This window comes from Scomber japonicus, chromosome 12, assembly GCF_027409825.1.
Source record: "Scomber japonicus isolate fScoJap1 chromosome 12, fScoJap1.pri, whole genome shotgun sequence".
Taxonomy (NCBI): Eukaryota; Metazoa; Chordata; class Actinopteri; order Scombriformes; family Scombridae; genus Scomber; species Scomber japonicus.
This window is the reverse complement of record NC_070589.1, coordinates 10,772,440-10,787,160: the sequence shown is the minus strand read 5'-3', so window position 1 is coordinate 10,787,160 and position 14,721 is coordinate 10,772,440. Positions and strand designations below refer to the sequence as shown.

The 14,721-nt window shown below is 38.1% G+C and overlaps 1 protein-coding gene across 1 annotated transcript in view; it reads right to left on the bottom strand.

The window, feature by feature from the left end:
- LOC128369353 (probable G-protein coupled receptor 158) overlaps window positions 1-14,721 on the bottom strand; it is a 59,688-nt gene that overhangs the window by 24,154 nt on the left and 20,813 nt on the right. The window contains exons 3-5 of the mRNA XM_053330379.1: window positions 9,028-9,130; window positions 5,215-5,426; window positions 3,639-3,707 (exon numbers count right to left, since the gene is read on the bottom strand). Of these exons, the coding sequence (XP_053186354.1) occupies window positions 3,639-3,707; window positions 5,215-5,426; window positions 9,028-9,130 (384 nt within the window). The remainder of the gene's footprint in view (window positions 1-3,638; window positions 3,708-5,214; window positions 5,427-9,027; window positions 9,131-14,721) is intronic.

Here is a 14,721-nt window from a genome sequence, read left to right as displayed (position 1 = left end):
TAGCTTTTGCCCTGTTTGAATATTTATGCTAAGGTATATCACTTCAGCTCTAAACCTGAATTAATTAATTGTTGTGTCCACTTATAGGGAAAGAATTAATAAACCTCAAACACAATGTAACATCATCACAGGTTGATATAGCAAATGTGTTAAGCTGAGAGTAGTCTATGCTTCTCCAAAGATGCAAGTTAACATCTCTGCAGACCTGTACAGAGAACAGTGTCATGGGTTACTGTAGGTCATGGCGGTTCGCCAGCTTTAGCAAACAATGGCTTATGTACACATGAAGCAGATACAGTAATATCAGCATTCATTTGGAGTCATGTCAAAACCAAATGTAGTCACTCTTCTTTTAGCTAACCTTTTCTCTGTGGATTTGGCACTGTGAGTGACTCCTTTGATATTACACCCCTTTTTTTTTCTTTCTTTTTTTTCTTTACTGTTTTTTGTTCAAATTTGGCAATAAAAATGACAACTGAGTTGATCCAAAACTATTTGTATTTATAAGCAGGCATAACAATATGAGATGCCTAATTTACACAATTGCAACATTCTATCACTGTGCTCTTGTAAAGTATAGGGCTTGAATTAAAATGTCTGCAATCCATAATGCCAAATCAAATAATAGCAACAACGATGACAACCTATTACGTTTATTTCTTTCGATGAGAAAGAAATAAACGTAAAAGGAAGAAATCAAGACAGATGGAGAGCAAAAGACAAACCGAATGTAAAAACCCTTTACAAGATTAATAATTCACTTGCTACTTCTTTTTCTTTTCTTTGCAAGCTCTGTTTCAGTGTCTCGTTTACTCATCTTGTCAGTGTATGTCTGTCTTCCTCATGCTATCCTGTGGTTAGGATTAGCATCCTACCTGGCACCCTCATCTTTTGAGAAAATATCAAACCCTCCAGCTCTCTGGTCTACATGGACCAAAACAATAAATCACCTCTGCAAATGGTAAAAATAGGCCACACTGTTTCTTACACCCACATGCACAGATGCACAAATTCAAATCCATGCACAAATGCACACAATCACAGGAAAATGTGATGCTATAAAACCTTTTAAATGCACTTTTAACCCATCTTCCATTCTGCCACTGCACAAACATAAACAGAGATAAACAGACACAAACAGTGTCACGCCCTTTCTGCAGTGCTACCCGTATGGACTACAAAGTCGCAGGGGACTGCACAATAAAAAGCCACATTTTTATATCGCCCAGAAGAGAAGGTGGCTCTCCTGGCCATGCCGACCATGCCTCCTCCATCAATTAATCAGCAGATGTATTTTTAAAACAAGTTGTGCTAGAACTTGATGGACTGTTAAAAAATGCATTGAGCACCAGTGCGGAGCAGCTGCGCCAAGCTTAGCTGAGGAAGCTTGTGGTGGCAGCAAAAAAAGAAACAGCAGCAGCAACAAACGTTAAGATTGCCAGAGAGGAGACAGACACAAAGGTGAGGTGGAGACAGAACATGCAGAGGAGGTAATGAGAGGAAAACATGAGGCATGGAGGGACAGGGAGAAAATGGAGACAGTCAGAAAAGGTAGAGAGAGGTGCTAAGAAATGCAGAAAACCGAATGGAGAAACAGCAGAGCAATGGGATGAAGAAACTCATGAGTGTATCCAAGTGTGTGTGAATATAAGACAGTGGCAGAGTATTTTTGGGCAGCTATTTTTGGTACTTGAGTTATCCTTGGGGTGAATGGGGAACAGAGTGGATGGATGGATGCAAAATCAAATCCATTTTGAGCATCCGAGCAGAAATATACGCAAGGTGTGGTCACATAAGGATAGACGTATAATACCTGCAGGCCTTTATCTGCTGAAACTAAACAACTGAGCGTTTCATTCTAATGCAAATATCTTTCTTCTGGTAACACTCCAGTAACTTCAGAAGAAGAACAAAAATCTTTATCCCAAGAGTCAGCCGGGTCCTCTGAAGCTCTTTTTCTCAACAGATTTGTCTTTTTTTTTCTTCTGCTTAAAAATGGCAAACATCCAGCCACCAGGCTTTATGTTTGAGGAGAGCACTGGCTCACAGTTGGCAGTCTGTGCAAGTATTTGAAGGGAGCGAATTCCCCAGTTACATCAGATCTCCCTGTTACATGGCGCTCAGGTTCCTTCCATCTGTTTCACTGCTAAAGATGGGCTTCTGACGCGGCACTCCAGGTGCACTGTGGGCTGTGTGCACAAGTGTAAATACACACATATACAATGCACACTGGCACCCACCCACATGGACCTGCTCACACATACAGACAACACAAAGGCTGGCAAAGGCACACACACACATGATAAGACACACTCTGCACATGCACACCAACTGTGATGTCCAAACTCTTTGTCGTTTTCCAGATAATTATCAGAAGTACAGTATTATGACAGCATCTAGCAGCAACTGAAGAAGTAATAGACAGGGTTTGTTGTATTATTTAGATAGCAGGAAAATATATTCTGTTATGAACATCAGCAATCCTTTTAAAATAAAAATACTGACCTAATTATCTCATAATATTTCAATTATCTATATCAGAATGTACAAGCCTCTCCTTCATGTCAAAGTTCATAAGATTTTCTGTGATCAAAACCCATTTTTGATGATGATTTTTGATTCATTTCTGCAATGGCAATTCAATGTATTTACATTCAATAATTACTCACATACTGGATTCAAATTGCCACCAGATGCATGAGGGATCCTTTCCAACAGGCATATCAGAGCTGTATAACGTTGCTGCTAATGCCAACACTTCTTACTGCGGCTGCTTCATGTTTAAATCACTTAACTGGCAAAACATGGGAGGTTTCTATTGTGAAGCAATCACAGGAAATAAAACACATTTGTCACCCAGGTTATTAAAAATGTTAAATAAGACAAGTATTGTTTTGACAGTGGATCAGTTTAAGCTATGACAAGCTGTCACACCAAGAGTTACAGGCAACAGGCTGTTTGTTGGAAACCAACTCCATCATGAAATCAGATTACACTTAGAAAAAGAATATTATTGACCAACTTCTTTATTAAAACATGTGTTTGTTTGGCAGCACTGTAAACAGAAAACACTTACAGCTTTTCTGTTGTACTTTTGACAATGTAACTGCTCAAATTTGGTGTGCTGGGACTTGTACTATTACATAAATTACGTTCACTGTTAACACCATAAGCCACAGGTGTACCTAAAGCTAACCCAACCAAGTTGTTTGGTTTTAAAGCTTAAAGTTTTTTTCCATAATTTTAAATATTGATGAATGAAGAAATGATCGTACATTCAGCTGATCTGCTTTCAGGACTGTGTAGGTGTGATAAGATTTGATTGACAGTGATCTGGCAATATACACATACACAGACAGCTGTCATCAGATTAAAATGTTGCTAAATCCTGATTGGTGCAAAAACTGACATCAGCGAAATTTCAGACTGATATCCGCCCACTTCAAACCAGTAGAAGAACAAAGACAGAGAAATGTCTGAAATGAAATAACCAAAACCGTCAGTATAGGAAAAGGCAGTAAATATTGTGTCCTTTTAGGACCCTATCGTCCAATCAGGTTTACTTGCGAAGGAGTAACAGACTGACTAAGGTAACTGTGGTGGCTGTTTAAGATCAGAAGAAGAAGAAGAAGACTTACTGGGAAGTAGAGCAGTAAAGCCCCAAACAAGATGGTTTCCAGCAGAATGAGACCAGATGTGCGGATGCTCTGTTAATAAGGAAAGACAAAAATCAATCAGTCAATCAGTCAATCTATCTATCTATCTATCTATCTATCTATCTATCTATCTATCTATCTATCTATCTATCTATCTATCTATCTATCTATCTATCTATCTATCTATCTATTTATCTATCTATCTATCTATCTATCTATCTATTTATCTATCTATCTATCTGTGCATTAAACAAAAGTAAGAGTGTCTATAGCTCTTTTCTGGGTTGGATTTAATTACCCACATTACATCCTAGAAGTTTTTCATGTATTTTATGTAAATTTAAAGGGCTCCAGGGACATTACTTGTGAACTGAAAAATGGGAACGATTCTGAGGCAACAACACACATGTCTATAAATAGCACACAGCAAAAGATTCACCTTAACTTTGCCTGAGTATTGGTTGGAATTATCCTACACCGTGAGGATCTCATATATATTTCCCTTTATTCTAATAGCTGACCTATATTATGTAACGACTCAGCTGTAAAACTGTGTGGATTCAAATGGAGGGAGCAGCTGTGATGGATAGGTCCAATATAACCCCTTAAACTATAAATACATAATATGAATCAAGTTAAAGTCAATGTACAGTAAGAAATGAAACAAGGGATAATAACATTAACTCAGTTGTCCTTTTGGCCAAAATCAATGATGATGTCCCTGTAATGCATGTGGCCTGAAATTATATGAATGTTGAAACAAAGACATGCAGCAAAAACACTGATGCTTGCAATGTAAAATCTGCTGCACCTCTGTGTTACATATCAATCCTGTCACAGTGTTAAGCCCTTTAGCTCTTCATTAAAACCTGTGTGAAACAGAACAGCTAATAAGGGACAGTTAGCTAAATGTGACATCAATTACTATGTAAACCAATTCCTGGCAGCCTTATCTGCCTTTCGACTGGGATTCATCACCCTGATTTCTAGTCCCTATTATGGGTCAATCAATGTAAGCTCCAAAAAAAGCTACAGTACTGTAGGTCCTACAAATCCCATAATGCATTTGATATCTTATAAGTGTTAGAAAATTCTGGAATATAATATAAAGTTTTCCTCCACATGATCTCACCATAAGGTCCATTTAGTAGCTGCTCTGGAGGTTTCAGGCTTATCAAATGATCTTCAGGAAATGGAGGTTGAACATCTACAAATCCATGCTAACTCCATCACTTTATCACTTGATCTACTGGTGAAGATCATGTGATCCAAACATAAACTACTATGTGGATTTCAGGGTGAAGCTGTTTTCACAAATGAACTTTGAACCTCCACACCTCTAGTTTGTAATGGCTTTCTGAAGAGAAAGAACAAACCATGATGATCCAGATGAAACCACTAGGATTGTTTTCCCAACACAGAAGATATTTAACTGTGTTCTAAGGTTCAGTCGTACTACACATGACAAAGTTTTTAGTTTGTAAAATCAGGGGGCTTCCTCTTTAAATCAACATTATCTCCTTTGTATCCAACACAGTAACTTCTGATTTAACCCCACCTTTTTTCTCCTGAAGTGGTAGACCACCACCATGCTGGCCAGGTCCAGCACCATGCACAGACCCTGGAAGGAGGCCACAGCGAGTCGCAGAGCGCCATCTTCCTGGATTAGGCAGGGTGTTTCATCCCGGCAGTAGGGGCAGCCCTCACGGCATGGCAGGCACTTGCTGGAAATGTCAGATGTCTCATCTCTATGAGAGCTGTGCTCCTTACCTGAGGATATGAAGACACTTTAATTGACAATTGGATGTCTAAACATAGAGTACATTCACACGTGTTCCTAAAGAGGTCATGTATAATGTATGAGCCAATCACAATTCAGAAGACAGGTCTGATTTACTGTAGTGATTTCAAGGATTATCAGTGTAATTAAGTTGCATTTAGCTGTCACACACTGACTTCTTATTAAATGCTCAGTTAATCAATTTGAAGACGTAGACATCATCAATCCAATAAATCACAAAGCCTTGGGGGGTGATAATTACAAGAATGCAGCCTTTAATTAAGCAGATGAGGGAATAATGAAGAGAAGGGGATAAAATATTGTGACAGTGCTCCCTTCATCAATTGGGTCTGCATAATTGTTGTTATACCAGCATGTAGTACACTTGGATACAGTTTATCCAATCTGTTCCCTTGATTACTTTTTCCCAGCATCTCGTTTTAGAGGGGTCACATTAAGCATGACTGGATATGTTCTGTTAAAATCTGAATTTGGTTAGTTTCATGTAAAGAAAGAGATGATGCCAAAAACGCAATTTCTTCCTTCTTTCTGCAACATGTCCTCTGTGGCTGGATTTAGAGTTAATCTGTAGTCTATTGTAAATCCTCAACCACACACCACACTATGCAGCTCTTCTAGGAAATAATGCTTGATAAGCATGTAATTCATCTGTAAGTCCTATAGCTCATACAGTTATGCAAACACTGAGCTAAAGTTGCACAGTACTTCTTTAGACCACCATTGCAAGAGAATATGAGTAAAGGAGCTGAATTTGAATTGACCAGTCAACTTATTTCAATGCTGATAATGTCAGTTTATCAATTTATTATGGAGTCACTGAAGAAATTACATTTCATCCTTTCATAAACCTATTTTCCAGTTAAGTGTGGTTCATTTTTGAGGGGGTTGTTGCTGAGAGTTATGAGAACGATTGGTACCACTCTCATGCCTGTGGTAATGAGATGGAGCAGGAGGTGATTAGCTTAGCTTAGCATTAGCACTGGAAGCAGGGGTGCACAGCTAGCAGCTGTTCATTAATAGTTAACAGAACACAACTTGCTGTAAAACCTCAACATTTCAGCATGTGTTTGAAACGAAGAAGATATACATGTACATTTGTGAGTATTGGTACAGTAGGTGTATTTTTGAACTCTGGATACTTCTCCTGGCTAGCTGTTTCTTCCTGTTTTTAGTCATACTAATCTAAGCTAATCATGTCCTGACTCCAGCTCAACTTAAAATAGAATCTGCAAAAAAAGTAAAAACTATTATTTAAGGGTTTAGAGAGGAAGGGGAGGAGGAGACATTTGTGAGAAAAACAACAGACAATTTTAATGTAAATGAAAATGTAGATGACTACTCAAAATCCAAAATCCATTATAATACAGCCTACTTTTACTAGGATAAAAATTCAGAAAATACAACACTAAAAAGTTAATGTGAGATAATACTTCCTTAATAATTAGGTAAGAGTTGGTTTTGTTCCCCTTTAACTAGTGAAACTATTCATCAGGAATGTTTTAAATGCCAGTGGGCAGATTCATGGATGTATATATGAGCTGATCTTCATATATATTTAGAAAAATGCTATCAGATCAGATCACCTCATCAATAAAATGTAGACTTTGCCTTTATAATCAGATGTCATGTCTCTTGAGGTTCAACTGCACATTTACAAATATTTCAATTGTTATTGCAGGCTATGTTTTTCTCCCTCCATCCTTTCTCCCCTTTGATATCCGTCCTTTTGGCCTGTTGCTAGGGAACAATATAAAATCAGTTTCCAGTCTGGTCTGTTTTCAGGAGAAACTGACAGGTTCCAGGAGGGGAAATCAGGGTCGCCAGCCAATGATGAGACCAAATCTGAGCCACAGTGATTTTTAATGACGGGTCTGCATGGGATTTGGAAGATGAGTCTCTCCACAGACAGAGCCGTTTGACTACTGGCCTCATCACGCTGCATTACAATAAAGCTACAGCTTAACATATCATCCCCCTTGGGTTGCTGTATTGTTGGAGTCAAGGATGAAAACCACCGCAGTTGCCTGATTATTTCACTCATCAGAGCCAAGCTTTCTGCCTGAGGACACTGCAGTGCTCTAACTCAAGGTGTCAGAATACAGGCATTCAAATACAAAGTAGGAAGGTTAAGTTAAAGGGATAGTTTGCATTTTTTGAAGTGGGGTTGTATGAGGTACTTATCCATTGTCAATTTATTTTTGCAGCCTAAAAAGGGCCCACCTAAGATAAAAAATAAAAAAACAATATTAGTATACGTGACGGCTCCAGTGTCTCTCTTTCTGGCCCTTTCTGTTGTATGTTACAGGTCCTTGGATGGGTGGAGTCGAGCTGCCACTGATCAATAACTAGGGACACCTGGCCAATGTTCCTGCTTTACTTAAGCCTGCCAGCCCAAGCTCCACGCTCTCTCTGATCGGCACCGACCAGGCCTCTTTTTCTTCTGTGTTGCAGTTTGATTTTGTTTATACTTTGACAACATGTACCACACATTAGCCATTACATCCACATACATGCACACACTGATGGCCATAGTCCAGTGTAAGTCTGTTGTCTAACTTTAATAAATTTCATTTTGTATGCATCTCCTTCTTTTGTTATGGCCTGCGAGCCAGTCATGACAGTATAAGTGCAAAGGTATAAATTTGGTTTAGGGGGCACAATAAAATAGGCAGTCTAGGGGTCCTACTCCAGAATAAAAATTACAATTTAATCCAATTTCCTGCATTTCCACATGCACTTGGTAATACGGTAACCTATGACAACAGTTTTTCTTTTATTATACACTTCTGTTAGAATTTAAAAATATTAACATTAAAGCATATCTAACCACTGTGTTGCATGTTGTAAAAGTACTTTCAATAGTAGGCAACCATCCAAGAGTCGGGAGAATTTTAATGAAATTTTCATATAGAATACTGTACTTTGATAAATGTGCTAGATGGCTCTACCCTTGCAATACATAAAAGTCCTGCTCCTGCATTTCCTATTCATTTGAATGAGAAAGTGTGTCCAAACTTTTCACTGGTACTGTACTGTAGCTATTGTGTGCATATTTTACACCCTTGTACAGGTTTCTCTTTCGAAAGCTGACAAAATTCGGCAGTGACAGTAGTTAGCTGACAAAATCCAGTTGGAAGTGGTAAATCTACCCACCTTTGCAGACATAGCAACAGTAACTAAGGCTGGCGGACATCGGTAGAGAGTCAATTAAAGTGTGACTAAACCTGTATTCAAGTTTATCTCACTAAGTGTCTATGCTTTTCATAATCCAACAGGTCTGTGAACCAGGTGCCACCTGTGGCTCCCGCTGCAGCTCAGCACATAGTAGACATTTCCACAATAAGAACAGTCAAAAGCCTTTGACTGAAGCTTTCAGTTCCATAACCTCACAAGCCCCAGGATATCCATTCAAAGCCATAACACGAATTTCAAACAAAATATGTGACTGTCAACTGAAAAAGAGTTTTTATTTCATAAATCTTGAAAGCGTGCGTTTCAAAGATTTAAAGTTTCGATCTGACAGCTAGCTGCAACATGTATTTTTATATCACAGAGGGATGTGTAACCTACTTTTAAAGCCATTGAGCGCCACTCGGCTCGGATGGTAAAATCCTCTCTTGCATTGGCATTTGTACTTGTCCAACACAAATCCGTGGCCCACGATGGGAGTGCACTGAGGGAAGAAAGAACAGAGGCAAACAGAGGATTAAGAAATAATGATTGTTCACCTATTTTGGTCATAATCAACAAGAATATTACAGTTGCATGGGAGCTAAAGTGAGAAGCTCCAGTGGAAGAGTAATGATGATATGGGAAGACAAACAACAACAACAGGATGCAGAGGGGCAATTGACAAGTGGTGACTCAGCCAACGCAGCCCTGTTTGTGCTTCGTCAATCCAGAGCCAAGTGGGAGTAAAGTGATAAATCCGTTATGGTATTTAGGATTTTAGAATCAGAATAAAAGAAAAGAGGATTCAGCAATAAGAAAATCTGTCAGAAATATAAAACAGATAATTAGGTTTCCTTGTGCAGTGTTAAACATTTGAAAGGATTCAGCAAAAGACCACCATTTGAATACGCCATAGACCACTATGATAATACCAGACGGTGTCCCATTTCTTTTATTGCATTTATATTGTATTTCATATGTGCTTTTTAATTTTTGCTCATTTTGTTTGTTTTGTTTTATTTAATCTGTATTAACTTTTATGTACACACACATAACATAACATCTGTACAGTACTGAAACTATTAGTTGGGTAAATGAGTAGTCAACTGACAGACAATCAACAAGATTATGTTGTTTTACATGATAGTAAAGTGAATATCAAAACAATTTAAAGACAGCACCATGCACTCTTGGAAACAGTGAATTCCAGATGTTTCATACACCAAATGAATACCTGATGAGTCAATAATATTTAATTTCAGGCCCACATCCGAGTGCTTTATATTTCATTGGACAAACAAAGCAAAACATATTATCAAGGAATAAAATTGCACCTGAACAGTCATCAAGTAGACATGATGTCAAACAGTGATTGTGTTGATTATCTTCTTCACACATTCATTGATATTTTTAGCATTTCTGGCTCCACAATATTTTCAACGTGCCTTTTCAGTAAATATCTGTGAGCTTCCAAATATTTGCATTTGGTAGGAAAATATTATAAAGATATGGATGATTTACAGCATCTAACAATACACCAGTAAAGAATAGTTTAACATTTATAATGCAGAAGACTGCATATAAATGACAGTGTTTTACAGACCCTTCATCACTAAAATGAAGATTTAGAGAATCTGCATATCATCAGGGGTTCCCAGCAGTAAAAACACACATCAGAAATAGAATAAAATACCATACAGTTGATTTTTCACTGTCTAATAATAACTGCTCTCCTTTCTAGGCCTACTGCTGTGTTTGGTCTCACTTAATGAACTTGTTTCAATCATGTTATCAAGTCTTCTACATCATCTACATGCTCTTCTGCAGTGGGAAGCAGCAGACACTCCAGTTAGAAACCTGCCTGATGTCAAGGGAAATCACAGGGCTTTGCCAAGTAACACGGAAACTAATTAATATCTAAATTAGGAATTAAGGGTTGTTTGCAGAATTTAAGAGTGCCTACATAACTCCAGCTTGCATTGATAATTATGGGAGCTACTTGGGCTTACAGACCATCTGGAGCAGCGATACACTCAGCGACACACACACACACAGGCATCAATATGGATATACTATACATTTAGATATACATATTTGCACTGAAGTAAAGCTACAATACATTTGACATGAACTTCCATGAATAGTGCATTACATTGCATCCTTAGAGTAGAAACTGTATATTTCCTCTGGGATTGCTGATGTGGAGAACTGTATTTATACTTTATGGGTATGAATCAGTGATAAATTATTTTTGATCTTTTTGATTAAAAAAACAGAGCCCATGTTGAAGCAGTAGTGTAACAGTTTTAGAAATGCGCTTATGCATACTGAGAGTTTCTTATGTTTGAGCATTAAGCTAGGAGCTACAGAGGCTTAGCTTAGCGTGAAGAGTGGAAATGAGGGTTTACTCTGTATAAAGTTCAAAAATATGCCTTCCACCACTTCTATAGCTTTGTAATAAACACATTGTATGTATTTTTGTGAGCACAACCTGTCATAGATATGCACATATAACATGTTAAATGTTAAATTCGAGGCGCTACGTATTGGTGCAGTTTAGGAAGCTGCTTCCCCTGCTACGCTAAACTAACTGCCTCAAGTAATGCTGCATTCACACAGTGTCGACCCCTCACTGTTATGCATGTAATCAAATTATTTATATAACCTTAATTAGCTACTGTGTTCTGTATTTGCAGCAGTCTGTTATCAAGTGAAACCAGAGATAAACAAACTATGTAAAGGTCATTTACATTTACTGATACAGATGGTTTTGCAATCCTTTTGACAACGATTTGATGGAAGTTCTGCAGATGTTTTCACTAAGTAGCTGTCAGAAATGTCTGACTTTAAGGCTTTTTCTGTCTCAGCTGCTCATAATAACTGTCTGCATGATTTGACATGAATGCCAGATTAGCACACAGACATAAGAGTGCTTTAATCTAACTCTCATTAAGGAAATGTTGTGTTTTTTAATGTGTTAAACTTTTCCTTAAAGGCACAATATATAGCTTTTTTGGAGATTTGCACCAAATTTCTGTTTCTACCTGTAGCAGGATGTACTACACCACAGATATAAGAATTTGAAGTTAATTCCCTGCAGAGCCGTATTTTTGATTAATGTTTAACACATAGGCCTACAGTATAGTAAAAGGGACAGCAGTTGCAAATTATTTGAGTTTAGTATTTCAGAGGTACCTGTCTTGAACATGGTATTTTTGATAATATTCATTTTAATTTTTTTGTGCACGGCTTCTGCATGCTAAAGCCTTCCACTGAACTGAACAGATCAGGTATTTCAGAGCTGACAAACAGGCCCAAATCACTAAACTGAGAAAGAGCAGCAGAGAGCAGCTTAAGGGTATAAATATCAGAACTAAAGTGCAAATGGTTGACAGAATAAACAGATATATTGAATCATTGCTCCAGTGTTGCACCAGTGAAGAAATGTTTCCACTACTCTGAAGAAAGAACAGGAGTTTCACACCTTGGAAAATTTACCTCTTGTTTTTTTCTGAGGTATTGACTGACTGAGGTTTGCAGGTGCTGCTCTGAAACGTGAACTGTGTCAGATGGGGATCCTTAAAGCTATTCTGGGCTTTGCAGTAAAAAATTGAACACAGAAAAAACTGAAGGAAAAAAATTGTTGCGGTTATGAGAGCCCTGCTTCAGTTGGAAACAAATGTCATAAATTACATTTCCAAAATATTTTTTTCAGTGTTTCAGTCTTCTTTCACTTTAGAGTAATTCAACTGCCTCTTTTCGTGTTTATTCCCTTGCTTAACATGGTATTTAATCAGGAAATATTATGGTTAATAGCAATTACTTGAACTTCATAAAAATTATTAAGGTGTTGTACATCCACATACTGTACAGGCACTGCACTGTTGTACTGTGCAGTATATTTGTAAGAAAACTAAGCTTCTTGAACAGCAGTTATTTTAAAATAAAAAATCTTGTGATGTAAAATACACCAAGCACCAGCCTTAATTAAACCATTTATAGCTGAGATGTGAAGACACCTGCATGATAGACCACAAGGGATAGCCATGCGACCACCCTTCCCCCTCCCCTTAAGCACCTGGAACTTAATTTAGTGTCACCTCCTGAGGGATGCTGATGTTTAGCTCCTGGAACTTATTTCCAAAGTGGGAGGAGGACAGTGGAAACAAAATGAGAGCCCAGAGAGGCACAAGGTACAGGTGGAAGTTCAGTTACAGGTCGGTATGGATCCTGTAGTGGAAAAAGCTTGTAAGCCTGTACAGTTATATGATTTGGTCAACATGCTAACAAGCTCACGATGACATGCTAACATGCTGATGTTTAGAGGGTATACTGTTTATTTTATATTTATGCTTGTTATGTTGGGTATGGTAACTATTTTCTCCATAAGAAGTCATACATAGAAAAGCTAAACATTATTGTCGTGTGTGGAGTTTTATGATGGCAGTTTCTAATTTCAATTACATTTCAAAAGTATTACTAGAAGCATGTGTTGCTGCCAGAACAACCAACATGCACCTTTGAATAACAAAACCTTTCATAGATGTTATCAAAACATAATTTCTATGCATGCTTTCAAAACTGTTTTGCATACTGACCATGATTGAAATCCTGGCAACTGGAAGCCATCACTCATCTACAGTATCACTGAAAATGCAAATCTGTGTGTGCGTGTGTGTGTTGATTTGTGTTTTCTCTCTAAGAAGGAAAGCATACCTGTATAATGAAAGTGTACCAAACACAGGAAGGTTTGAGCTAAGGCCTGATCATTTTTTATTCCTCCAAACCAGAATGAAATTGGGTCTCGGCCAAGATGTTTGTACCTGTCAGACTGGTGGAGCAGGTGGCGAGCCGAGGACTCATTCCCCCTGAGAGCTCCCAAAACAGTTGGGAGTCCAACTTTGAAACTTTCAACATCTGTCAAGCAGAAGAAGAGGGAAAGAGAGAGACAGAGAGGTAGGTAGGTAGGTAGGTAGGTAGGCAGGTAGGCAGGTAGAGATAGATAGATAGATAGATAGATAGATAGATAGATAGATAGATAGATAGATAGATAGATAGATAGATAGACACACACACACACACACACACACACACACTACTGACACAAAAATACACCAGCATTTGTTAAGAACTTATTTTCTGCTTACTCCAAGGGAAGTGGAGATTCATTATGATAAGAAATACCCAGGGACACTGGGGTGGGCAAGGATGAAATATGATGCTTATTTTAGGCCTTTGTTGTGCTATGTGCATCAGAATTGTTGCATTTATTAAACCTGTCTGTGCTTACACAGCAGAAACAGCTTTTGGTACTCACAGTAAATAACTGTTAATTAATAAATACTTGCACGTGTTTGATTTGAATCCTATTAATTCCAACCTTGTGTGAGAGGGGTAATTAACAAGCTGATTCTGACAACGATGCACATGTAAAGTGTGTTCACAAACAGAAACACAACCATTTTTTTACCTTTAGCAACCCTCTGTCAGAACTAGTACAGATCTCGTGAGTATAATACTGAAAACATGCATGTCACGCAGGAGATTTATACGATGCATCAAACTAACATTCATGTCACACAGCATCCCTTTACTGCCTCTCACGCACACTGCTCCATATGTTCTCTACCACCAGCGCAAAATCACACACACTAAGTAGCAACACACAACATGCACATTTTGACAGCGCCAAAGCCAGCCTTATTTTTCCTCAGCCACTGTGAAAGTGCTATAAAACGGTCATTTGACGTGTCTCAGTTTGATGAATCACCTTCATCAAAGGCTGAAAGTGAGAAGGTATTTTATAATTGGACCTTACTTTGGATTCAGTTGGGGGCTTTTAATTCCACTTTTCTTTCAAACACATGGCTGACAGGGTTCAAGGTTACATTGTCAATCACAGAGAGTGCAAAAGACTTATCTTTTAAGAAGGGCAGGCTGGGGAGAGGATGCATAATTATTATAAAGCCAATACCTGATCCTTGCTGTTCCTCAGAACTTGAAAAATGTATCAGTGCCATTTTGTGATGGTTTGTGCATTACAATAGTGGCCTCATAGTGTTATTTACCCAACCCTAAGCATTTTGGAAAAAC